The 27626-nt window shown below is 38.5% G+C and overlaps 1 protein-coding gene and 1 long non-coding RNA gene across 6 annotated transcripts; one reads left to right on the forward strand and one right to left on the reverse strand.

Annotated features, from left to right (window-relative positions):
- The first annotated feature begins 12940 nt into the window (after positions 1-12940).
- Positions 12941-21760, forward strand: LOC103503027 (adenylyl-sulfate kinase 1, chloroplastic-like). Of its 5 annotated transcripts, none has more exons than XR_007821777.1 (9): positions 12941-13090; positions 13197-13277; positions 13353-13463; positions 19358-19475; positions 19557-19681; positions 20118-20213; positions 20505-20650; positions 20741-20859; positions 20953-20983. XR_007821777.1 is itself a non-coding variant. In XM_051086302.1 (8 exons), exons 3-8 carry the CDS (start codon positions 13424-13426, stop codon positions 21557-21559), a joined length of 450 nt encoding a protein of 149 aa, XP_050942259.1. In that variant the 5' UTR covers positions 12941-13090; positions 13197-13277; positions 13364-13423; the 3' UTR covers positions 21560-21760. The 5 variants fall into 5 exon arrangements, 3 of the variants coding, with proteins under 3 accessions (XP_050942259.1, XP_050942258.1, XP_050942257.1); XR_007821776.1 differs by having other exon boundaries at positions 13364-13463; XM_051086302.1 differs by lacking the exons at positions 19358-19475; positions 19557-19681; positions 20118-20213 and adding exons at positions 21100-21146; positions 21551-21760 and having other exon boundaries at positions 13364-13463; positions 20505-20654; positions 20953-21037.
- Positions 21761-24847: 3087 nt separating this feature from the next.
- LOC127149909 (uncharacterized) lies at positions 24848-26731 on the reverse strand. The gene is made up of 4 exons (XR_007821778.1): positions 26015-26731; positions 25836-25909; positions 25702-25761; positions 24848-25046 (listed from the first exon to the last, which is right to left on the reverse strand). It is a non-coding gene; the product is annotated as an uncharacterized LOC127149909 (long non-coding RNA).
- Between the last annotated feature and the right edge of the window lie 895 nt (positions 26732-27626).

Consider the following 27626-nt stretch of genomic DNA (forward strand, 5'->3'; position numbering starts at 1 on the left):
CATTTGGCTACTCCAATCTAAATGATTTGTTTTTCAAGATTTTTTATACACGATCTTTTAAATTTTGCTATTTTGTTGTACACAGTCATTTAGATTTGATTACCCAAATGTAAACGCGTAAAAAAAGAAAAGAAGAAAGACAATGGAAAGAAATCGCAGCGAAAAAAGAAGAGGAAAAGTAGAAAGATGATGGAAAGAAGTCAAAGCGAAAATAAACGAAGAGGAAAAGAAGAAAAACGATGGAAAGATTAAACGACATAAATAAAGAACTGAAAAATAAGAAAGATGATGGAAAGAAATTGTAGAAAAGAAAAAGAGAAAAGAAGAAAGACGAAATCTTAGAGGAAGACGGGAAAGAGGAAATAACAGGAGGAAGACGAATTGCGAGAAAGAAAAGAAAGATGGAAGGGCAAACCTAGAATATTTAAAAAATGGCTAATCTTATGGGCTTTGTTACACGAGGCGTAAATAGTTTACAGTTTTGTTAGATTTACGTAAGTTTCCCTTTAATTTAATTACATATGATTTAATTAAAATTTAAATAAATAAAAAGCCTATATTAATTAATTTGTTTATATAATGTTTATATATTGTTAGATGAATGTTATTGGTTTGTCTAAAGTTTTTTTTCATAATTGTTATAAAATAAATTAGACATTTAAAATTTATAACAAAGATAACTTGCATGCTCACCTAGGTTAAACATATAAACTAAATTTCATAGAATTAGGTCGATATCTTATAAAACTGGTTACAAGAGACTCACTTGATTCGATCTTGTCAACAAGTCAGATAAGATGATTAAGGTTGGAGGCTCTTAAGTTGACGGTTTACGGAACATCTGCTACCTGAAGATCATAATCAATTCTTGAGCCTAGCTAGTTAACCTAGTTTTATGAGTGTGCGTGAGAGATGTGAGGTGATAAATTGTAGGTTAAAATCCAGTATAAGGGTTATACTCAGATGTTTCACGTAGACTTAATATTTTTTTAGGTTAGATTAAATATGATCCTAATTTTTTTAGTATCATTTATAACTTTCTTAGAACAATTCAGCTAGAGAAAAGTAGCGTACTTTAATCTCCAACATCCCTAAGAATTTACATTGTGAGGTCCATACAAGGCTTTGGGTCGTGCATAGGAGCGGACTCCCTTCAAAGAATGTTTGCATGGATCAATATCAAGGTGAATAGAAGAAGTAATTCATAGTAAGTGGGTGAGGGATATGTGACAACATATCCCACAGTCTCTTCCATTGGGTCGCACCGTGAGATCCCTATAATGCACCTGCTTGTCTGCCCTAGAGCGACGTTTTATTCGAAAGGCTGTATTATATAATTCGAAACATCGCGAACTTCTTATATGGATAGGGTCTCTTTGATCAGTTTTCATATTGACTTTCCACTTTTAGGAGCATAATGATTCTTATCTCTGAGATTTGAAAATGGAGGGTTAGACTTACAAGAATTACTAGGTTATTAGTATATTCTCGACTGGAATAGCGGTAACTAAGTGCTAAGCGAGTATGAGATATTTAGGAGTTTGCATTTGGTCAAGATTTTCTTGGTTCAAATGATGAGTAATCGACTACCCTTCGGTAGAAGTTATTCTAAACCTTTGAAATATCGTTGCAAAGCATAATAATGATGGGTACGTTATTAATATTTTCTAAACTAATTGGTTCTTAAAGGATTATAGTTTTTCACTAAATAGATTATGTTTTGTTTTTCAACATGAATAGCTCCATAATGCAACTCTAGGCTTATGAGATTCTTAACAGTGATAATTATACGACTTGGAAATCAAACTTAAATACAATACTAGTCGTAGATGATTTAAGGTTTGTCTTAACTGAGGAACTTCCTCATGCCCCAACCTTAAATGCTAATTGAAATGTTCGGGAAGCATATGATCGATGGGTTAAGGTCAATGAAAAGGCACGTGTCAATATTTTTGCCAACATATCTGATGTTTTGACAAAGAAACATGAATTCTTAGTCACGGTTAAAGATTTTATGGATTCATTGAGGGAAATGTTTGGTCAGCCTTCATATCCCTCAGACACGAAGCTATTAAGCACATTTACACCAAGCGAATGAAGGAAGGAACTTCTGTTAGAGAACATATCTTGGACATGATGATGCACTTCAATATCGCTGAAGAAAATGGAAGATCTAAAGTTGTTTAGATAGATATTTCATACTTGAAATTGTTTTGTATGCTTCTCAAAAAGTTGAGAATTTTAATTAATATCTATCTCTTGTATTTCAGAATAGATGTATAGAATATTTTTGAAATCAATGAAAGGCTCATCATTCTATATAAAGTATTCAGTTTTGCTGCCATACTTATAAACAATTTAAATAAGTTAAGACCAATTGAAGCAAATTTGTCTTTAATACTGAATTGTTTAGCATAAAAGGATAAAGGTTTCTTTTAATACCTATATGTGATACTTAAGCTTTGATCACATAAATCTAAATGCGATAGGGAGATTGGTTAAGAGCAGACTTCTAAACTATTAAGAAGATAACTTTTTACAAAAAAATACAAATTAGAATAGAAAAGAAGATGTTATGCCGCATAGTGTGATTTCTCATACTCTTTGGCTCTGATTTTTGCCTATTGATGAGAGGGAAGATGGAGGGTATGACTCTCACCAAAAACTCAAGAGAAGGGAGAAGATGGATGATGTAAGAACGTGCTCTCAGGCAAAAATGTGTAGGCTTGTTCTAGAGTGAAAGACTCTATCTAAAGGCTAGAGTTGATGTTGATAGGACACCAAAGACTATTAAGGCCTTTGAAAAATTGCAACAGCGTTACACAGACGTCATTTTGTCCTTTCTCTGAATTTTCTGTCGACCAATTTTGTTTGCTACCGCCTTGGACGGCTAGCTTGTAATTCTTTTCACCGCAAAGTTTGAACGTGTCTTCTTACGTAAGCATGATCACCACTAGAAGAAAACTGAGCTGTCAGTTGGAAAAAATGACCACGGATCTTTAATGTCGGTTTTCAAAAAGTAGATCTTCTTCATCTTTGATGTCGGTTTAAAACCGACATTAAAGATCTGCTTTTTTAAAACTGATAATAAAGATATATTAAAGATAATAATTTTAATTTTTTTAGGGTTTCATATTTATAGAGATATATTTAGGGTTTCATTTGTCAGAATTTCAAACCCCCAAATCAACCGTATCTCACGCCTCTCCCTCTCCATTTCCTTTTCCCTTCCCCTTTCCTTCATCTCTCAAGCCTCTCCGTCTCCTTTTCCCTTTCCCTTCCCTTTTCCTTCATCTTCTTCAGCTGCAAGCACACCTTGCGCTAACACTTCTCCCTACCGTCAAACGTCCATCCGTGAGTTGCAAAGTATCGGATTGCTACTGGCGAATGGTCTATCTCTCACGTTGGATGTTCAAATTGTGAATGACTAAGCTCTATCCAATGCTAGTGTTCTGAAAGAGCATAGGACCTATGGATCGAAAAAATCTACTATGGTTCATCTTAAGATATGCACAAAAACCTTCCTCAAGCGAAGATAACTTTGGTGCTCTTCCTCTAGCGGCAACTCTATAGGACTCCCAAATCCACTTGAACTATAATGTGGAGAGAGTGTTCAAAGTCACTCTCGTTTAAGCCTCATTCTTTCATTAAATGTTCCGACTCCAAGTCTACAAGAATTTTGGCATTCCTTCTATTTCTCACAAACTGGTGCCCTCCTCTTTTACTTCTTCAGCAACGTAGATGGAAGAAAAATCAAAATCCTCATCTTAAGCATGATCAGTTTCAGACGGTTGCGACACAGATGGAGGTGTATGGTAAGAGTACACTAATTGATTGTGCTTAACTTTTTTTTTTTCTGGTGTTTTCATTTCTCTCTTCTCATCGGCATTTGTATACACTGAGGTTGATTTTTGCAAGAAACTATGTTGTAAGATTTTATATCCAATGTATTTTTTCACTGTGACAATTGATATTTGTATATTTTCTTTACAATTGAAATCATCAATATTAGAGTGAATTTACAATTTTATCCTATATTACATTGGAGGATCATTAAAGCTTTTTCCAATTGGTTGAAGTTTCCATTATTTTCATAGCATCTAAATTGAATGTATTTTATAGATTCATTTGTAACTGGGACACCACCAAAACCAACTAATGGCAAAAATAATAATTGGGAGATTTGATTGATGTTACTTTTTTCTCTTTTCATAGGTATCCATTTGGTAACCCTCTAATTTTTTTTTATAGATTAGTGAATATGTCTTTTGTTTTTCCTTCCATTAATGGGAAATATTTCAGTGATTTTTCCTTGAAATATTTAACCATATATGTTGGTATATTCATTTGTAACCGTGGAATATGTTTCTTTTGCCTCTCGCATGAATATTCACAATAAAGAGGGATCTTATATATGGGTTCAAATTCATATTTATAGTACCCTTAACTGAGATTCCTATAGATGCTTGGCAGGAAACTAAAACTGGGTTTGGTCTGAGTTGATTTGTTCGGAAGTCAGTCTTGATTACTTTGCATTTATATATATATATTTTTTAGACATAATGGCAGTGAAAAGAGAATGTAAAAAAAAAAAAAAAAACACAATTCCAGAATATAATTTTGTTCTTCCTTGTTTGCTTTCAAGTTGCATTGAGATTCCTATAGTACCCTTAACTGAGATTCCTATAGTACCCTTAACTGAGATTCCTATAGATGCTTGGCAGGAAACTAAAACTGGGTTTGGTCTGAGTTGATTTGTTCGGAAGTCAGTCTTGATTACTTTGCATTTATATATATATATTTTTTTAGACATAATGGCAGCAAAAAGATAATGTAAAAAAAAAAAAACACAATTCCAGAATATAAACTTGTTCATCCTTGTTTGCTTTCAAGTTGCATTGAGTTTTACAAGCTTATTTAGGTTCCCCTATTTAGTACCAAATATATATTAATTCGAAATAGTGTGACAGAAGGGGAAAATAGGTCTAGTGATGATGAATGATACATTTTCACTACAAATGAGTACTTGAATGCCTTTTAACTTTCTTCTTCTTCTTTATGTAATCAATTTTTGTTGGCATAAATGGTGCTCAAGACCTCACTTCCTCGGCAAATTCATATTTGTAACAAGGTTCCTAAGTTTGTTTGTTTTTTGTTTTGTTTTTTTGTTTTTTTTGTTTTCTTCAGTTTCTAAGTTTATCATTGTTGTACATATAGTAGTAATAGTCTTGAGAGGTTTAGTTTATCATTGGGGAAGAAAGCTCTCTTGGTTTGGCGTAAGACAGAGCTAGGAAATGAGAGAGTGGCAGGTTAATATTCTACTCAATCAAATGAGGCCTGCAGTGTAAACCCGATATTTTCTTGGTTTAATTTCTTTAAATGTGGAAAGAAAAAAAAAAGAAAAAGAAAATGGAAATTAAGTGTAAATATATATATATATATATATATATATATATATATATTAAATAGTTTTATTAAATAAAGAAAAGAAAAGAAAGAAAAGAAAGGATAAAAAGAAGAAAAGGAGAAGAAAATTTCATTTTTTTCTTTTCTTCTTCTTCTTTTCTTCCCTTCACCGCCAAGATTTTGAAGACATCCAAGTTCCATTCTTTTTTTCTTTTTCCTTCTTCAATTTGCAGAGAACTTCTAAGAGAGAGTTTGGAAGAAAAAGAGAAATTTTACTAGAATTTTTAGGTTGAAAAAGAGGAGGAGAACTCAAGCAAAGTGTGTCAATGGCTGAATTTTAGTTCATTCTGCACATCACTGGTTTTTAATTCGGTTTGAACTCTTCAAAAGGAATTAAGAGGTGAGATTTACATTTACTGAAAGTTAACTCATTTTTAAACAAACTTTATGAAGAACGTTGGAGCAAATTCGGATATTCATTTGGTGCTTTTTGATGAAGAAAACAGGGCAGTTGGTTTTTACTCGAAATCAGGAGGTCTCTGGTTTTTCTTGTATTTCAGAGTGTATCGGTGAAGTTAGAATCTCTATTTAATATGGTTGGAAAGCTTATTCAATTTAGTACAACTTTCATGAAGAAATTGTAAACCAAAAACGACTAAAAATCAGTTAAATTGTAGGGACAAGTTAAAGAGGTCGTGTGCGCGCGATTCTGGAAGTGGTTCTGTTTTGAGGGTTATATATGTTTATGCACGGGGAATCAGATTTATATGTCTTCAGGTAAGTTTTAGAGGATCTCAAAATGAAGATTTTGATATAAAGAACACTCATTTTGGTTAAGTATTGAGAAAGTTATAGTCCTTTGAAGTTTATGTTAGAAATCTGGAAATTTTAGAGAATTGTTGAAATAGGATTTTATTTCTTAAGCTTTGTTTTCGTGAGCGTCATCTTTGGTGCGACATGTTATGTATATCTTTAGGAAACCAGAATGTTTAGAGTTTTAATACTCGGTTGGGTTGTTGGCAGGCCGAGAAGAATTAAACCGAGCTTATAGACCAAGGATCTAGCCCAAGACTGTGAGTGACAAAACCAACTTTGAAATATTTTCCATAATTGTTATTATGATTGAATGCGATAAATGTTTATTTACGAAGCCATGAAAAGTATTTGAATTTCATGACTATTTTCAAGTATACATTTGGAGACTAGATTTCTTAAAGCAATTTATGCTAGCACGTAGATATTAAATGTTTGGAAAGTATTTAAACCACAATATTTTAAGCAAAGCATGAATTAGTATGAAGTTTTGTTTTAAGAACTACAATTTTCCACGAAAGAGCTGAGTAAAGTTCGAGCTTTGTGTAAAATTTATAAGCAGGCATGTTTTAATATTTAAAGATGATTTATGAAATTTTCATTAACTACATGACTGAGATCTTGAGCCTGAGGCTAGAGATTACAGTGTGCACACTGGTTAGATTCCATTGTTGACGTTGAGTGTACTTCGTCCGTAACAACGATGCTGTCGTGAGTGCTGGGCGGGCCACACTACGACAAAGATGATGGGAGTGCTGGGCGGGCCCCACTACATCGTACTGCTTGTAAACGTTGTTGTACTAGGTGTACCCTACACAACTAGATTCATCATGTTAGTTAAAATGCTTCGATATACTTGATATGCCTTGCTAGATTTCAATGATGAACATGCTGAGTATTTAAGGAAGCTATTCTTACTACTACATATTTACATTTGCGACTTGTATAAACAGATTTATATGTGTAAAGTTTTCACGTGCTCTTATCTTTAAATTCATAGTTTTAAACTGAGTCACTCACTGAGCTTCATAGCTCACCCTTTCCAAAATGTTTTACCCATTTTCCAGGTAGAGATCGACTTCCCGGTGCCTGATAGACTGCCTTAGTCTGCGGAAGCTTCATTATCGATTGCCAGTACGTGTTTTGAGTTGGGCATAGAGTCTGTTGTGTTGTGGTGTATATACACCCTTGTATGTTATAGATACTCCACAGTTTGTATAAGCTTTAGGAGCTGTAGTTGTGTAAATTTTGTTGCTTATATTTTGATTAAGGTGTCTTTAGGTTTACTCGTGAAATCGGTAAATTTTGAGGTACACTTCATGTATGTGTTTGACTAGCCTAGGATCCGTTGTGTTTTGTGGCATGTACAATAGTTTATATACTAGATTAGCAAGTTCATCACATGAAAGTTTTAAGCAGAGTCGACAGATACAGGTACAGAAAAGCGTTGTTCGTCGGCTTCACGCCATCTTTCGGTCTAAGGTAGCAGGTAGTCCGGGAGGGGGTGTGACAACTTGGTATCAGAGCAGTTTGCTCCATGGGAATTAAGGTAGAGCGGTTAGCTCTAAGAAGAAACTGGAAAGTAAATAATTGAAAGTCAAGTTAGCTTAAAGGGAACTAGTGGAGTATGGTCTAGGTAAGGGTAGAAGTGAGTCCAATTATTATTAATACGTGAGTAGACATTTAGTATCATGCATTTGAGTTAAGTATTTATAGTATGTCTAATGTATTGACATATTATAGGAGTCATGCCACCACGTACTGGTAGACACGCCGGCAGAATCAGGACGGGATGCAAGGTCCTACCCAAGGTCCATCTGTAGGGGAATCTAGTACCCTAGGAGTTCGAGGTGGTGCAGGAAACGAGCAGTTTGCGAGAACAACACAGGAAATAGGAAGGCCAGATAGAGCAGAGCCTAGTGATCCAGAAAAGGCATACAGAATTGAACGACTAAAGAAGTTAGGGGCTACAGTGTTTGAAGGTTCCACAGATCCAGCTGATGCAGAGAACTGGTTGAATATGCTTGAAAAGTGTTTTGATGTGATGAATTGTCCTGAGGAGCGAAAGGTTAGATTGGCCACATTTTTGTTGCAAAAAGAGGCTGAAGGATGGTGGAAATCTATATTAGCAAGACGCAGTGATGCACGTGCTTTAGACTGGCAGACTTTTAGAGGCATATTCAAAGATAAGTATTATCCCAGCACATACTGCGAAGCCAAGAGGGATGAATTTCTGGGGTTGAAACAAGGATCACTTTCAGTGGCTGAGTATGAGAGGAAGTATACCGAGCTTTCACGATATGCTGACGTTATTATAGCTTCTGAGAGTGACAGGTGCCGAAGGTTTGAAAGAGGGTTGCGTTTTGAAATACGTACCCCAGTTACAACCATTGCTAAGTGGACGAATTTCTCTGAGTTAGTGGAGACTGCCCTTCGTGTGGAGCAGAGTATAACAGAAGAGAAATCGGCAGTGGAGCTTAGTCGTGGGACTTCAACAGCTAGTGGATTTAGAGGCCGTGAGCAGCGGAGGTTCACGCCTGGGATAAATATTTCAAGCCGTCAAGATTTTAAGAATCGCTCTAGAGGCCAAGCATCGAGGAACGTGAGTTATGGTAGTGTTTTTCAGAGACAGAGCCAGAGAATACCTAGTCAACCCATTAGATCAACAGTAAGATCGCAACCAGGTCAGGAGTCCATTGCTAGTACCATTAGGCGAATACCATGCACGAGTTGTGGCAGGAACCATCGGGGTCAGTGTTGGTAGGTGCCGGTGTATGTTACCAGTGCGGACAGCCAGGACATTTTAAGAAAGATTGTCCGCAGTTGAACATGACAGTTCAGAGAGATCAGGGAGTTGGGTCCCAGACAGTTGAGCAATCGAGAGTTTCAGTGGTTCCAACAGAGGGCACCAGTGGTGCAAGGCAAAAGGGAGTTGTTGGAAGACCGATGCAATAGGGAAAAGTCTATGCTATGACTCAACAAGAAGTAGAGGACGCACCAGACGTTATTACTGGTACGATTCTTATTTGTAATGTACCTGCAGATGTTTTATTTGATCCAGGTGCTACGCATTCCTTTGTTTCTAGTATATTTCTGACTAAGTTGAATAGGATGCTAGAGCCTTTATCTGAGGGGTTAGCTATATACACTCCAGTTGGTGACGTTTTACTTGTTAATGAGGTGTTACGTAATTGTGAAGTTTTAGTAGAAGGTATCAGTTTGCTAGTGGACTTGCTACCACTAGAGTTGCAGAGGTTAGATGTAATTTTGGGAATGGATTTCTTATTTGCTCACTATGCATCTATGGATTGCCATAGGAAGGAAGTGGTTTTCAGAAAACCAGGCTTTGCTGAAGTGGTTTTTAGAGGTATGAGGAAGGCCGTTTCTAGAAGTTTAATCTCAGTTTTGAAAGCTGAGAAATTACTGAGGAAAGGTTGCACAACGTTTCTTGCACACATCGTAGTAGTGCAGAGAGAAAAGCTAAAGCCAGAAGATGTTCCTGTGGTGAAAGAGTTTCTTGATGTATTTCCAGATGATCTGTCAGGTTTGCCACCTGATAGAGAGATTGAGTTCACCATTGAATCATTACCAGGAACAGCACCTATTTCACAGGCCCCGTATAGAATGGCTCCAAGCGAGCTAAAAGAATTGAAGATGCAGTTGCAAGAACTAGTTGACAAGGGATACATCAAGCCTAGTGTTTCGCCGTGGGGAGCACCAGTGCTTTTTGTGAAAAAGAAAGATGGTACCCTCAGATTATGTATTGACTATAGACAGTTAAACAAGGTTATAATACGTAACAAGTATCCTTTACCACGCATCGATGACTTATTTGATCAACTAAGGGGAGCAGCGTTATTCTCTAAGATTGAATTAAGGTCAGGATACCACCAATTGAAGGTTAGAGAATCAGATATTGCTAAGACAGCATTTAGAACGAGGTATGGGCATTATGAGTTTCGAGTTATGCCATTCGGTTTAACGAATGCGCCAGCGGTTTTCATGGATCTTATGAACAGGATCTTCCATCGGTATTTAGATCAGTTTGTGATTGTGTTCATTGATGATATATTAGTTTATTCGGTTGACAGAGAATCTCATGAGGAACATCTGAGGATTGTTCTACAGACTCTACGTGAAAAACAGTTATACGCTAAGTTCAGCAAATGTGAGTTCTGGTTGGAACAAGTAGTATTTTTGGGGCATGTAGTTTTAGCAAAAGGAGTTAGTGCCGATCCACAAAATTTAGAAGCAATTGTCAATTGGGAAAGACCAATTAGTGCCACAGAAGTACGTAGTTTCCTGGGTTTGGCAGGATACTATAGGCGTTTTATTGAGGATTTCTCTCGATAGGCATTGCCTTTGACCGCTTTGACAAGGAAGAATGTTAAGTTTGAGTGGTCAGATAAATGCGAGCAAAGTTTTCAGGAATTGAAGAAAAGACTAGTTACAACACCTATTTTGGCACTTCCTGTAACAGGGAAGGACTATGTGATTTATTGTGATGCTTCAAGGCTAGGATTAGGTTGTGTGCTTATGCAAGATGGGAATGTAATAGCTTATGCTTCAAGGCAGTTGAAGAAGCATGAGTGTAATTACCCTACCCATGATCTTGAGCTAGCAGCAGTTGTTTTAGCACTGGAGACACTATTTGTACGGGGAAAAGTGCCATATTTTCACAGATCATAAAATTATGAAGTATATTTTTGATCAAAAAGAGCTAAATCTGAGACAAACACGATGGCTAGAACTGATTAAAGATTATGATTGTACTATAGAGTATCATCCAGGTAAGACCAACGTAGTAGCAGATGCATTAAGTAGGAAGTCAAGACTTCCGAAGAGTGCCTTGTGTGGTATTCGAGTAGCTTTGTTGAATGAGTTAAGAGGTTCTAAGGCAGTAGTAACTACAGAGGATTCAGGAAGTCTCTTAGCTCAATTTCAGGTTCGGTCTTCTCTAGTAACTGAGATTGTAAGAAGATAGTCAGAAGACAGTAATTTACAGAAGAAGTTTGAGAAATCCAAGAAAGGCTTAGAGGTGGAGTTTGAGCTGAGAACAGATGGAGCCATTGTTAAACAAGGAAGATTATGTGTTCCGAATATCAGTGAGCTTAAGAATGCTATTCTAGAAGAAGCTCACAGTTCAACTTACGCTATGTATCCAGGTAGCACCAAGATGTACAAAACTTTAAAGAAGACTTATGTGTGGTCTGGAATGAAGCAAGAGATAGCTGAATATGTTGATAGATGTTTGATTTGTCAATAGGTTAAACCAGTAAAACAGAGGCCAGGAGGATTTCTTAATCCTTTGCCAGTGCCAGAGTGGAAATGGGAGCATATTACTATGGATTTTCTATTTGGATTACCTCGTACATCCAGTGGACATGATGGTATATGGGTAATAGTAGACAGACTCACCAAGACGACACGATTTATACCGATTAAAATGACATCTACGTTAGACCAGCTAGCGATATTATATGTTGATAAGATTGTGAGTCAGTATGGAGTACCAGTGTCCATAGTTTCAAATAGGGATCCGAGGTTTACTTCTAAATTTTGGCCTAGTTTACAGAACGCAATGGGAACAGGGCCAAAGTTTAGTACATCATTTCATCCCCAAATAGATGGTCAGTCCGAGAGGACCATCCAAACTTTAGAGGACATGTTGAGAGCATGTGTCCTACAACTTAAAGGAAGTTGGGATACCCACTTGCCACTTATGGAGTTTGCTTATAATAATAACTATCAGTCTAGTATCGGTATGGCACCATATGAAGCCTTATACGGGAGACCATGCAGAACTCCTGTGTGCTGGAATGAAGTGGGAGAGCGGAAGTTAGTAGGTCCTGAGTTGGTTCAGATTACGACAAACAATATTAAGTTGATCAGAGAAAATCTGAGGAAAGCCCAAGATCGACAGAAAAGTTATGCGGATAAGCGACGAAGAAACCTAGAATTCCAAGTTGGAGATCAAGTTTTCTTGAAATTATCTCCATGGCGAGGTGTTATTCGTTTCATAAGAAAAGGTAAGTTAAGTCCTAGATATATTTGGCCATATCAGATAACGGAACGAGTGGGACCAGCAGCGTATAGACTTAGTTGCCAATAGAACTTGCACGAATACATGATGTTTTCCATGTATCCATGTTAAGAAAATATATACCAGATCCATCACATGTGTTGCAAGAGCAACCCGTTGAATTAAAAGAAGATTTGAGTTATGTTGAAGAACCAGTTCAGATTCTGGACAGAAAGGAACAAGTTTTGAGAAACAAAACGATTCCACTCATAAAGGTTTTGTGGAGACATCATGGAGCGGAGGAGGCAACTTGGGAACCAGAATATCAGATGAAGAAGAGATATCCGATACTTTTCAGTTAAGGACATTCTAAATTTCGAGGACGAAATTTTCTAAAGGGAAGGTAAGTTGTAAACCCGATATTTTCTTGGTTTAATTTCTTTAAATGTGGAAAGAAAAAAAAAAGAAAAAGAAAATGGAAATTAAGTGTAAATATATATATATATTAAATAGTTTTATTAAATAAAGTAAAGAAAAGAAAGAAAAGAAAGGATAAAAAGAAGAAAAGGAGAAGAAAATTTCATTTTTTCTTTTCTTCTTCTTCTTCTCTTCCCTTCACCGCCAAGATTTTGAAGACATCCAAGTTCCATTTTTTTTTTCTTTTTCCTTCTTCAATTTGCAGAGAACTTCTAAGAGAGAGTTTGGAAGAAGAAGAGAAATTTTACTAGAATTTTTAGGTTGAAGAAGAGGAGGAGAACTCAAGCAAAGTGTATCAATGGCTGAATTTTAGTTCATTTTTTACATCACTGGTTTTTAATTCAGTTTGAACTCTTCAAAAGGAATTAAGAGGTGAGATTTACATTTACTGAAAGTTAACTCATTTTTAAACAAACTTTATGAAGAACGTTGGAGCAAATTTGGATATTCATTTGGTGCTTTTTGATGAAGAAAACAGGGCAGTTGGTTTTCAGAGTGTATTTCGGAGTTGGTTTTCTTGTATTTCAGAGTGTATCGGTGGAGTTAGAATCTCTATTTGGTATGGTTGGAAAGCTTTTTCAACTTACTAAAACTTTCATGAAGAAATTGTAAACCAAAAACGACTAAAAATCAGTTAAATTGTAGGGACAAGTTAAAGAGGTCGTGTGCGCGCGATTCTGGAAGTGGTTCTGTTTTGAGGGCTATATGTGTTTATGCACGGGGAATCAGATTTATATGTCTTCAGGTAAGCTTTAGAGGATCTCAAAATGAAGAGTTTGATATAAAGAACACTCATTTTGGTTAAGTATTGAGAAAGTTATAGTCCTTTGAAGTTTATGTTAGAAATCTGGAAATTTTAGAGAATTGTTGAAATAGGATTTTATTTCTTAAGTTTTGTTTTCGTGAGCGTCATCTTTGGTGCGACATGTTATGTATATCTTTAGGAAACCAGAATGTTTAGAGTTTTAATACTCGGTTGGGTTGTTGGCAGGCCGAGAAGAATTAAACCGAGCTTATAGACCAAGGATCTAGCCCAAGACTGTGACTGACAAAACCAACTTTGAAATATTTTCCATAATTGTTATTATGATTGAATGCGATAAATGTTTATTTACGAAGCCATGAAAAGTATTTGAATTTCATGACTATTTTCAAGTATACATTTGGAGACTAGATTTCTTAAAGAAATTTATGCTAGCACGTAGATATTAAATGTTTGGAAAGTATTTAAACCACAATATTTTAAGCAAAGCATGAATTAGTATGAAGTTTTGTTTTAAGAACTACAATTTTCCACGAAAGAGCTGAGTAAAGTTCGAGCTTTGTGTAAAATTTATAAGCAGGCATGTTTTAATATTTAAAGATGATTTATGAAATTTTCATTAACTACATGACTGAGATCTTGAGCCTGAGGCTAGAGATTACCGTGTGCACACTCGTTAGATTCCGTTGTTGACGTTGAGTGTACTCCGTAACAACGATGCTGTCGTGAGTGCTGGGTGTCAGGGGCATAATTGTCCAACGTATTAGTTACCGTTGGTCATATGCCCGAATACCCCCAAATCACTTTATCTTTATGTCTTGAAAGTAATTTAGGTTAATTCTTTCGTTTAGGTGTCGCCGAGTCATAGTGTGACATTTCGGCTTTTTCATATGCAAGCCTGCCAAGGCCAAAATTCTCAATATGTACTATAGGGGGTACATGACTAAGTCCGACCCCCGCCCAAGCCTTGTCGCACTCTTTGCATGTTGAGTTATTTTCCTTTCAATTGACAGTCTTCAATGCTTTCTTTATGACGTTTTCAACTATTTACTTTCTCTCTCCCGTTTTATAAAAATATTTTTCCAAGAACGGGAAGGGAGGCTACGTCATACCGCGAGTTTGACCGCGGATTCCGATTTTCGAACGGCTGACTTGCTGATTGAGCTAAGCAAGTGCCGCACAATCATGTCGAGAAGTTACGATTGTGACAAGTGGTATCAGAGCCAAATTGGCTAATTGACGATTACACCGAAGCATGTCGTCGTCGAATCCATCGGGCAAGGCCCAGAGAGACCGACTAGTAGAGATAGAGGAGCAGATGCTCTACCTAGTCGAAGTTCCCGACTCCATCCGCTACTTGGAGTCTCGTGTCGACGAAATTTCTGAGAAAGCTAACATGATCGATGCGGTAGCTGGCCGTGTCGAAGGGTTGCCAATAAAAGAGTTGTTGGCAAGGGTTGACGCCCTAGAAGAAAACACCAACGCCAGAAGAACTATTAACTACGAGCGTGGGGAGAGTTCTTCAGGTTTTGCTGCCCACGTGGAAGAACGCGTCAGTGAGCTTGATAACACTCAGAAGACACTCTTAGAGATGATAAACGGCATGTCGGAGGATTTTAAAGTCACCCTCGATGTCGTTAGAAATGAAATCGCAGACGTGAACGCAAGGCTGAGTCTCACGATGCGAGCAATGGCTAACCAAGCTCCAGCTGGAGGAGCAATTTCGGTTAGCAAAGTAAAAGTCCCAGAACCAAAGCCCTTCTGTGGGGCAAGAGATGCTAAGGCCCTGGAGAACTACATTTTCGACCTTGAACAGTACTTCAAGGTTACAAACACTGTCGCCGAAGAAGCCAAAGTGATGTTGGCAACGATGCATCTGTCTGAAGATGCAAAGTTGTGGTGGAGGTCCCGATACGTAGACATACAGGAAGGACGTTACACTGTAGATACGTGGGATGCCCTGAAGAGAGAACTCCGCTCGCAATTTTTCCCCGAGAATGTAGAAATCCTGGCTCGGCGAAAATTGCGCGATCTAAGACACACTGGCGAGATTCGGGAGTACGTGAAGCAGTTCGCAGGGTTAATGCTAGACATCCGGGATATGTCAGAGAAAGACAAAGTTTTCTATTTTGTCGAAGGGCTGAAACCGTGGGCGAGGGCCAAGTTGTATGAACAAAGGGTCCAAGACCTCACGTCGGCATATGCAGCAGCCGAACGGTTGTTCGATCTGACAAATGACTCTCAAGATGCGAGACGTAACCAAAGTTCCTCGCCAAGAAGGAACAGGGATGGTCGCCCGAGCTCTCCCAAAACTGTCAGGGGAGACGAATACACTGGTAAAGACCGAAGATCTCACCAGTCAAACACAGATAACACATGGCAAAGGCCGAATAATCAAAGCCCACCCAAGCGCCGCCTGAGTTGTTACATATGTGGTAAGCCACATATGGCAAGAGAATGCCCGAATAAAGTCGACTTCCATGCGTTTCAGGCCTCACTAATTGCAGACTTAGACGATAAGTCAAATCGTGCTGAGGACCAAGCGGACCTGGTAGATGGAGGCGAGAAGACTCGGATTGGGGCCATAAAGTACATGTCGTCTCTCCAGAAAAAGTCAGGGGAGAGACACGTACCAACAAAAGGGGGCCTGATGTATGTTGACACCTGGATCAACCAAAAACAGACTAAGAGCACAATGGTTGATTCTGGTGCAACCCACAACTTTATTACAGAGGCAGAAGCCAGGCGTCTAGGGCTCCGTTGGGAGAGGGATTCAGGAAAGATGAAAGCCGTGAATTCCATTGCCCTACCCATCGTCGGATTGGTGAAGCGAACAACGATAAAGTTGGGAGGATGGAGAGGCCCCGTAGACTTTGTGGTTGTAAAGATGGACGACTTTGATGTAGTACTGGGAATGGAGTTCCTCCTTGAACATCAAGTCATTCCAATGCCGTCAGCCAAATGTCTAGCGATTACTGGATCCTTCCCTACGGTAGTGCAAGCAAATATTCGGCAGCCTAACGGGTTCAGAATGATATCGGCCATGCAGCTAGACGAGAGTCGCGCCCAAGAGGAACCACTGTCTGTAGAGATCCTGCTTGGGGCGTTGGAAAAGCCGGGGGAGACAGTCCTCAAGGACACTCTGTGTGTCCCAGAGAAGTGCCATGGTGTGATGCCAAGTAGATGGCCCAAGTCCTCGTTGATGCGGAGGAGAACCGACCATGGGGTAGAGTCGCCATCAGAGGCAAACGCGCATGCGAAAAATGCTTATCGCATGGCGCCATCGAAGTTAACCAAACTTCGGAAACCGTCAGAGATGTTGTCGAATACAGGGTGTAGTATACCCGTACAAGCTCCGTATGGAGCCCGCGTCCTTTCCCTGAAGAAGGAGGACAGAAGCCCACAACAGTGTGTTGATGGCCGCCCACGTGGAGTGAAGCATCTCCCAAAGTCAAACGACCGACCGAGGCAATGTCAAGTAAGAACAATGAAGGCAAAGGGACTCGAGAAAAATTGTGTCACTAGGCATGAAGCATACGAGTCCCCCGTGGTGCCGTTGGGTCTTACTGATGCCAAGGGAGGAAAGTGTTATTCTGCGCAGGGCCAGGTGAGCGTGCTGAGTCATGTGGGAGAGTGCCACCAGGGTGGGTCGTCGAGAGGAGAAGACACTCAATGGAGCGAGAACCTCGAGTGTCAGGTCGCCTTCAATGGTTCAAAGCAAGCCATGATCGAGGGGCCAAGTCTTGGGGTCGTCGGGGCGACCAAGACTCCTGAAGTCGAAGCCGAGCAACTCAGTTGTGTGCTCGCAGAACAGCTGCATCATTGTGTTGATGGCAGACAAGAGAATTGGGTTCAACTGCTGAAGGTAACCCAATTCGGTTATAGTGCTCAGACCGACTCGCTGATCAAGAAAAGTCCGTTTGAGATTGAAAATAAGAGGCATTCTGCATTGCCGCTCATCGCTGATGGCCCTTGTCTAGGGAACCGCCCTCAAGTCCACCGAGTTGAAGAAGAATGTGAACAGATGGCCAACATCGCTCAAGTGTGTCTAGAAGAAGCTTCAAGGCCGACGGAGGAAAGGGGAGATCAAAAGCAATGCCCCCTCGAGTTAGAGGGGATGACCAAGCTTCCAAGTGACGGTGCAACAACGCCGTACGATTGCCTGTCAACCTGGACCTGGAGGAAGACAGAGAAGTCGAGGAAGGCCTTGCTGATAGAGTAAGGACCTGTAGAAGGCCCACGAGGGAGATACATAAATTCCTAGTGAAGCGGAAGAAGCCCTCGTGGAGGTAACCAGTGGAAGACCTGTTGAAGATTTTGAAGCGTGGATGCAGAAGACCGAAGAGCTCCAGCTTCGCCAGTTGACGAGGACGTCAACCGTTTGAGTGGGGGAGAATGTCAGGGGCATAATTGTCCAACGTATTAGTTACCGTTGGTCATATGCCCGAATACCCCCAAATCACTTTATCTTTATGTCTTGAAAGTAGTTTAGGTTAATTCTTTCGTTTAGGTGTCGCCGAGTCATAGTGTGACATTTCGGCTTTTTCATATGCAAGCCTGCCAAGGCCAAAATTCTCAATATGTACTATAGGGGGTACATGACTAAGTCCGACCCCCGCCCAAGCCTTGTCGCACTCTTTGCATGTTGAGTTATTTTCCTTGCAATTGACAGTCTTCAATGCTTTCTTTATGACGTTTTCAACTATTTACTTTCTCTCTCCCGTTTTATAAAAATATTTTTCCAAGAACGAGAAGGGAGGCTACGTCATACCGCGAGTTTGACCGCGGATTCCGATTTTCGAACGGCTGACTTGCTGATTGAGCTAAGCAAGTACCGCACAATCGTGTCGAGAAGTTACGATTGTGACACTGAGCGGGCAACACTACGACAAAGATGATGGGAGTGCTAGGCGGGCCCCACTACATCGTAGTGCTTGTAAACGTTGTTGTACTAGGTGTACGCTACACAACTAGATTCGTCATGTTAGTTAAAATGCTTCGATATACTTGATATGCCTTGCTAGATTTCAATGATGAACATGCTGAGTATTTAAGGAAGCTATTCTTACTACTACACATTTACATTTGCGACTTGTATAAACAGATTTATATGTGTAAAGTTTTCACGTGCTCTTATCTTTAAATTCATAGTTTTAAACTGAGTCACTCACTGAGCTTCATAGCTCACCATTTCCAAAATGTTTTACCCATTTTCCAGGTAGAGATCGACTTCCCGGTGCCTGATAGACTGCCTTAGTCTGCGAAAGCTTCATTATCGATTGTCAGTACGTTTTTTGAGTTGGGCATAGAGTCTGTTGTGTTGTGGTGTATATACACCCTTGTGTGTTATAGATACTCCACAGTTTGTATAAACTTTAGGAGCTGTAGTTGTGTAAATTTTGTTGCTTATATTTTGATTAAGGTGTCTTTAGGTTCACTCGTGAAATCGGTAAATTTTGAGGTACACTTCATGTATGTGTTTGACTAGCTGTGTTTGACTTACCTAGGATCCGCTGTGTTTTCTGGCATGTACAATAGTTTATATACTAGATTGGCAAGTTCATCACATGAAAGTTTTAAGCAGAGTCGACAGATACAGGTACAGAAAAGCGTTGTTTGTCGGCTTCACGCCATCTTTCGATCTAAGGTAGCAGGTAGTCCGGGAGGGGGTGTGACATGCAGTGAGTGGGAGCACATTTGTGCATTTTCTTTGATTGTGATAATTAAGATGCTTAATTGTTTACCTTTTTGTTCCTTACGTTTATGCTCTATCACATTAGTGGTTTTTTCTTCCCTATTATATGCTTCCTAGATTTATGACATGGTTACAATTATAAGGTACTTGAATGGGACACTTATCTTACTACCATAATTAGGTCAGTTTTCTCTCCCCCACCTGCTCTTGAATGTGTGAGAAAATGCGAAAAGGTTTACATGGAAGCTTACACTTCTCTTTTATCCTTTAGCCTTACTTCCGACGATATTTCTTCTCTGGTACTTCTCTTTTTTCCATAATCTCTCCATCACAAAATTATTTTTCTCTCTGAGATTTTCTGAATTTGAATTTACGAACAGGAGAAGCTCTACGAAAAAATTATTACAATTGCATATCGGGAAATGGCGGAGGAGAAGGTCGACCAGATACTCTCCAAAGCTCGTACTTCTAATGTTGCTTTTCTCATTGTTGGTGACGCATTTGGGTACAAAATGTTCATTTTCCCTCCTTTTTACTATTGAAGATTTTTGCAATTTTGGATGATTCTACTGTGATCTCAATTTTATCATTGTCTAAATTGCAAATTAAGAACCTTAAAAAGTCCTCCATTTCGATTTCTATTTTAAAACAATTAAATTTTTACAATTCTTCAAATGCTTGGATTGATGTTTATTAGATAGAACTGAAAAAAATCAAATTTTTATTCAAACTCTAAGTTGACTTTAAATAAGATCAAGTGAAAAATAGCGATCTAATTGAAAGCTTAGGCTTAATGTCATTGAAAGCCTCATTATTAGAGATTTGGAGACTTTTTTCTACTATGAAGATGTTTGCAATGAAATTTTCTTTTGAGCTAAATATTTTTCTTCCTCTACATACTATGTCATAATATAGAGCCAATTTCCACTCTGATCTGGTAGTTTGAGCAAAGAGTTTAGGGATTCAAGTCAGAGTGGTGTACATAGAACTTTGAGCAGAAAGGATCGTGATATGGTTCACAGGTCTCAGTGGCTCAGGTTTGTCATTAAACCTTTTGTCTTTTGCTTTTACTGCTGAATGGTTTTTGACTTATTATGATTAAATCATGGTTTAGAGAACCTATAGTTTAGATTGTCCTCAAATGAAACCTACAGTTTGGATTATAGACCAAACTCAACAATGGAACATTTTGATTTTGATTTTTGAGGCCATTCTTTTAAAAGATTTCGTGAAAAGGATAGAAAATAATTTGGCCTGAAATAGTTTAGTTGGGTTTGGGACTTTTTGGACCTGGCCCAATTTTCTAAATATGCTTAGCTAATTTGCAGGGAAGAGCACTGTGTCCTGTGCCTTGAGTAAAAGCTTATACAAAATGGGAAAGTTAGCTTATATCCTCGATGGGGACAATGTGAGGCATGGCCTGAATCGCGACCTTGGTTTTAAAGCAGAAGATCGTGCTGAGAATATAAGGAGGGTCGGTAAGTTTGATTCGTTATCATTTAGAATAACACTCTGGCCTGTTATGTTAATGATTTCTAATTAGTATACCTCTTCCATAAACTAGGTGAGGTTGCAAAACTGTTTGCAGACGCTGGAGTTATTTGCATTGCTAATGTGATATCTCCTTATCGAAGGGATCGAGATGTCTGTCGTGGTATTTTGCCTGATGGATACTTTATTGAGGTATCTCTTCATTTTTGCATACTATAGATTTTAAGCTGGTTTCTTACCTTGCATCTGAAATATATTTTACAAAAATTTGCTAAAAATATATAGGTGTTCATCGATGTTCCTCTTGAAGTTTGTGAAGCAAGAGATGCAAAAGGACTGTATAAGCTTGCACGGGCAGGGAAGATCAAAGGTCACTGCAACTTGTTATCATCTTCCTTAGATTTACTTGATGATCTCTTCATATTTTTACAGGCTTTGCTGGTATCGATGATCCGTACAAAGTACCATTGAATTGTGAGGTAATTCCAAATTCTGGAGGAAAATGACAAAATTTATTTAAACATTCTTTCAATAGATTAATGCTTATACTACATTGAGAGTAAATGTTTTTGCAACATATTCTGATGGTTAGTTAAATAATGAAGAACTTGTGGACATAACTGGTTGTATTATGAATGACATTGTGTTTTGAACCTGATTGGGAGACCCTTTGAACTTTCTGTGTACTATATGTGGTGTAAATGAAAGTCAATGATTTTGGTTGTTAATTCCTCCCATTTTAGGGGACCTTTTCTTTCTCCTATGAGTCCCCACAGGCTATAGAACTGCTTACTACTATGCTTGACATGTTTTTTTGCAATAATGGAGATGATAGAAATTAGAAGTTATTAGATTAAATGGTTTATTTTGATATTGCTTGTAGAATGATTGAAGTAATCAAATTGAAAGCTAAGCGATTCTGTAGATAGCCAGGCGATCGTTGAAGGTTGAAGACTGAGAAGGCGTTTAGGATTTCTTATTTAAGTCTTGTATTAGGATCTTGTTTCATGTACTATTGTAGAATGTATATATAAACACAATATTAAGTTTTCATTTTGTGTATACAAATGTAAAAGATAAATATTATAGTTTCTAAAATAATATTAATTTTATTAATTTGTTGGAGCGAGAAAAATATTTATCTATATGGATTCAATGTTGGTTTATAAAAAATGGACAATAATACAACAATTAAATAAATATAAATTTCTAAAAATTGACAAAAACAAGCCTTTAATGTCGATTTTAAACTGACATTACTGGCCTTTTTAATGTCGGTTTTAAAACGACATCATAGCCCAATCGACATTAAAGTGCTTCAATTACACTATCAAAGATGTCGGTTTAAAAACGACATTAAAGCCCAACCGACATTAAAGGGCTTCAATAACAATATCAAAGATGTCGGTTGAAAACGGACATTAAATGCCTTTAATGTCGTTTTTAAACCAACATTAAAGAGGCCTTTAATGTCGTTTTTAAACTGACATTAAAGTTCAACCGACATTAAAGGCCTTTAATAACGCTCGCAAAGATGTCGGTTGTCAAGTGACATTAAAGTCCTTTAATGTCGGTTTTAAACCGACATTAAAGGTCAGATTTCTTGTAGTCATGATATCGCCGAGCTGCACTCTTTTTTGCCTAAAATCCTGTGATTAGAGCACTAGAACATAGTAAAATAGGGATAAGGTTCTTTTATATCATGCATTTCGTAGATTAATCAAATCACCTACTTTTTCCTCCATTTTCTTCTATTTTCATGCGATAAGACTTCATTATTTTACTTAAAAGACTATAATAACTTGTATTTCTACAAGTTATCACACTCCTAAATTTATAATAATACTTGTCCTCAAGCATCGTCTCAGGATTCTAAACATGATTTGTTTCGTGCACATTGTTAAACCTTTCGGAATGCTTTTCTAATCTATCTCGCATTCTAGCATTTCTTCTTTTCTTTGCCTACTCTAAACTTGAAAATATTTCTACATTCTAAACGTAGTAAACTTCAGTCTCAAAATACCCTTGTTCATTTTTGGAAGATCTTATTTTCTCTTTTTGCGAAATGTTTGTTGTTTTAAAAAACTTTTAGTTCCTTTCTTTTCTTGCAAACATTTTTATTAACTAAGTTATTTATTTACATTGAGCATTGAGTGGGAAATCATAGGTACTCTATGAGTCCGTTCCTCTACTTAACTATACTCTTATCGCCACTTGTTTATTTATTCTCATGTTTTTACGAAGCTTTGCTTCTTATTTACTTTGGTGAGAGGCAGCAACATAGGAATTCTTATTTCAATTGAATCTAGAATCAACAAATGAGTTAGTTTTGATTTTTTTTAAAAGGAATGGGTTCCTTGATTTTTTGAAAGCTTTGACTCGGACCTCACACACCCCCAAAATTAAATCTTACAAGATGAATGATAAGATGAATGTTGAAAAATTTACAAAACAGGTTTGAGATAAAGCTTACTCACCTAAAGACTACAAGAAATATTCACTAAGTTCATTTCGCTAGGAAAAATCTCATCCCTAGGTACAAATTAAATTACACTTCGCATAATTTTCATCATGAAACTTATCCTTGCGCAAAACAAGAGAAAGCAAGCAAAGTATGCATTAATGAAGCATGCACTAAGAAAAGTACATCACATGAATAAAAAGAAAGAGATGATAGAAATTTGATTAATAATTGCAAAAAGCTCCATACAAAAAAATAGAAGATAAGTAAGGCAAAATACAAAAACTCAAACATTACACCCCTAAATTTAATTCTCTAGGCAAGGGTCAAGTTTGCCAAGAGTAGGATCTAAAATATGAATGGGAGGAATTGGCGCGATCAACTCAGGTACAATGATAGGTTAGGTAACACGCAGTACAAACACCGCATGTGTATATTCCATTTGTGCTGCAAATTGCATATTGTGTTGTTCTGCAATGTGATGCGACTGGTTGGAGTAAGCGATCATCAAACTTGTTAAGCTGGTTAGGGCAGAGGAGAGTTGTGGAATCATGGAGTTGAGGGTGGAGACTGTGGCTTCTAAGCCTTGCATCTGAGTGTAGTTGGTGATTTGATCCTTCATCGCCACATTCTCCAAGACCACTTCTTTAAAAGCCGCGTTCATGAGCTTCGCGATGACATTGTGAAGTACATTGCGAAGCTCAACTTCTTTCTCCGTAGGGGCTTCTTCCTCTAGTTGTGCTTCTTCCTTCGAACTCTTCTCTCATGCATCTTCCTCAATAGGGATGTCTTGGAAGAGTGGGTCATAAACCGTCAAAGGAAGCTCAGGGTCAACTATCTCTACCTCCTCTGCCACCTTCTATATAAAAACATCACCTTTAGATAAGTTCACAACATGAACATTTAAATCAATATGCTCGAGGTCTAAGTTGATGATTGATGGGTTTATGGGTGCTTTACTAGGCAACACAGATGATCGTAGTGAAAGAGAACCTTAAGGAGTTTGGAACTTGGGAGAAAGAGGCTGGCTGTAATGAGAGTGAGATGGAAAATGGGAGTGAATATGCGAGGGGTCCATGGTAGGTGGGGGATGAAAGAGGTTGATTTTGGAACAAGTCAGGCCAGGGTTATGCTAACTAGGGGAGATAACTGATTTAGGGTGGAAAGGGAAAGTTGGTGGAGGAGGGTAAAAAATTTATTCGCTTGGAAGCAGAGGAGGGTCTTCAATATCTTCGCGAGGAAGAGGTGGTTTATCTTCATTTTATAGAAAGGAAGAGGGTATTGGGTTATCTAGGTGAGAAGATTCGATGAGGGAGTCATCATCAAGGATCCTTTTGTTGTTTTCTTCATTTCTTTCGTAGTGGCTCCTTGATAGGTTGGTTCTTATGGGTTGGATCAACCTCTACCCTTGAGGTTAATGACTTCCTATTAAACGACGAAGGGGGTGGAAAAGTAGCAACTTCTTTATCATTCTCACTTCTTAGCTGCTGTGTCTTTTGGCGGCGGAGGTCCTTATATGATTTAAGCTGATAACTTATAGAAATACAAGTTATTGTAGCCTCTTTTATAGAATAACGAGGCCAAAATTGTAATGACCCAACTCCTTATACTGAGGCGAAGTCATTACTAAATGTAAATAACATAATTGAAGTTATAAAGTTTGGCTAAAATGAATAAAACCTCCAAAATTTATTTATTTAAAAACCAAATCAGGGTAATGTGCGAAATGTAAACAAATATTAAAATCCTACCGGGCCCTATCTACTTTTAAAGAAACGAAATAGTAAATAAAGAAAAATGAAAACTCAAGTACTAAATGTTTAAACGGGGTGTAAAGCGGAAGCATAAATCCCTATGGCTCGCCACGGTCACTTCTGGTCACTCGCAAGCTTGCCCTTACCCTTACCTCTGCCTTTACCTGAAAAATATGACATAGAGAGAGTGAGTATAAAATACTCAGTAAGAGACCCATTACTAGTCCCACTAGGTGCCTGTTAACTTCCTATTAGAGTTCTGAAAATGGTACCCAATAACTGGCACGTTCTCGAACACGTGCAACATGCACTCCCGTAGGAACAGAATCTGGTCTTCGGTGTCCCGAGGGAGCACCTAGGACATACTGGTCTGTAGTAAACCTGGAGGAAACGCTAAGATAATCGGGCTGCAAGGATCCCGTTGAATCACTCGAATCATATCTATATCCATGCTAGACTGGCAGTCCCGTCGGACTACGCAGTCCTAAATAGGTGGTGATCCCGAAGGACACCCATGCAAGTACGACGCTAATAGGCTAAGCTAACAGGTACCCTAACCATAGCATACATATAACATGGCATCATCTCGTAATCATATTAGTCTAATCATCATATCACATTTTATCACAATATTCAAACATAAAGCCATAACTAGCCGTCATCACATTAAACCATGCTATCATATCAAATCACGTCATCAGTCACATCATGACCTCATTAATTAACATATCATTATGCAGTCTAGTCCTCAAGTGCTTAACTAGGAATGCATGCGGTCTCATGATTCTAGTCGTAGAGCTAGTAGTAGAAATCTCTTACCTAGAGATTTACTCAATCGAATTCTAACAGTAAGGTCACCCGCTTCTCAAGTCGCAAGTCCTAAATGGTTAGGAACAACAATTAATAACCTAACCTTCATGGAATGAAGTCCAAGGATTGTTCGAGCAACTTACCCGAGATCAAGGTTGCAATAATTTCTTTTAAGTCGGAAATCCCACGCTCCAAACTCCAATTGGTCCAATCGGCCCTTTTACAAAGATAATTTAATTTAATCCAAAATTAAATTATTTAAAAACCAAAATTACTCTTCGTTGGGTATGCCAAAAACCCAACCAACTTACCAAAAACTTACCAACGATAGGTGGGGAAGGACCGAAAAAACTAGGTGGCTCAAAAAGGCTTGGCGGCTTGACAGGAAGGAAAGAGACGCGGCGCGGCTCGGCTCCGGTGCAGGCGCGGCTCGACTCGGGTGCAGGTGCTGCGCGCGTGCGGCTCGGCACGGATGGATGCAGCTCGCCTAGCTGTGCAGACGCGGCGCGCGTGCGGCTCGACGCGGGTGGATGCAGCTTGGCTAGCAGTGAGACGTGGTGCGCGTACGGCTCGACGGGGCGGATGCGGCTCGGCTAGCAGTGAGACGCAGCGCGCGTACGGCTCGACAGGGGTGGATGCGAGGAGCGAGGATGCGGTCAGGTACGACTATGTGGCTCGGGTTGCGGAGGTGCGGTGCGACTGAGCTTCGCGGGCTTCGACGATCGGTGCGCGGCGGCGACGGTGTGGCTGATCGAGCGATTGGCGACGGTTGGATTCGTGGAGGCAGCTGGCGGAAGAGATCGACTGGAGAGGCGCGGCTGCGAGGAAGAAATCGGCTGGAGATCGGATTCGCTACCGGCTCGGTTGTTTTGTGACAAAGGGTCGACGGCGACGACTGGCAGAGAAGGGAGGGGCGACGGCGGCGATGACTTGCTAGGGTTTCTTCCTTTGGGTTTGGTTGAAGAGGAAGATGAATAGTGCAATGTATTTAATGCCAAAATAATAATTCTTTATCATCATAATCATTTTTTCTCTTCCCCAAAATACTCACTCTCTCTCTTCCATTAAACCCATCAAAATCTCTCTCTTTATGTAAACCCGATATTTTCTTGGTTTAATTTCTTTAAATGTGGAAAAAAGAAAGAAAAAGAAAATGGAAATTAAGTGTAAATATAAATATATATATTTATATATTAAATAGCTTTATTAAATTAATTAAAGAAAAGAAAGAAAAGAAAGGACAAAAAGAAGAAAAGGAGAAGAAAATTTCATTTTCTCTTTTCTTCTTCTTCTTCTCTTCCCTTCACCGCCAAGAGTTTGAAGACATCCAAGTTCCCTTTATTTTTTTTTTCTTTTTCCTTCTTCAATTTGCAGAGAACTTCTAAGAGAGAGTTTGGAAGAAGAAGAGAAATTTTTACTAGAATTTTTAGGTTGAAGAAGAGGAGGAGAACTCAAGCAAAGTGTATCAATGGCTGAATTTTAGTTCATTCTGCACATCACTGGTTTTTAATTCGGTTTGAACTCTTCAAAAGGAATTAAGAGGTGAGATTTACATTTACTGAAAGTTAACTCATTTTCAAACAAACTTTATGAAGAACGTTGGAGCAAATTCGGTTATTCATTTGGTGCTTTTTGATGAAGAAAACAGGGCAGTTGGTTTTCACTCGAAATCAGGAGGTCTCTGGTTTTTCTTGTATTTCAGAGTGTATCGGTGGCGTTCGAATCTCTATTTGGTATGGTTGGAAAGCTTATTCAATTTACTACAACTTTCATGAAGAAATTGTAAACCAAAAACGACTAAAAATTGGTTAAATTGTAGGGACAAGTTAAAGAGGTCGTGTGCGCGCGATTCTGGAAGTGGTTCTGTTTTGAGGGTTATATGTGTTTATGCACGGGGAATCAGATTTATATGTCTTCAGGTAAGTTTTAGAGGA

Source organism: Cucumis melo, chromosome 6 (assembly GCF_025177605.1).
Source record: "Cucumis melo cultivar AY chromosome 6, USDA_Cmelo_AY_1.0, whole genome shotgun sequence".
NCBI classification, from domain to species: Eukaryota; Viridiplantae; Streptophyta; class Magnoliopsida; order Cucurbitales; family Cucurbitaceae; genus Cucumis; species Cucumis melo.

Excerpts from the sequence above, each read along its gene's own strand:
- LOC103503027 (XM_051086301.1), top strand. The coding sequence starts at position 13,424 with ATGTGTTTATGCACGGGGAATCAGATTTATATGTCTTCAG. Across the intron at positions 20,655-20,740 it reads TGAGAATATAAGGAGGGTCG|GTGAGGTTGCAAAACTGTTT; the intron begins GTAAGTTTGATT and ends TCCATAAACTAG. Across the intron at positions 20,860-20,952 it reads CTGATGGATACTTTATTGAG|GTGTTCATCGATGTTCCTCT; the intron begins GTATCTCTTCAT and ends AAAAATATATAG.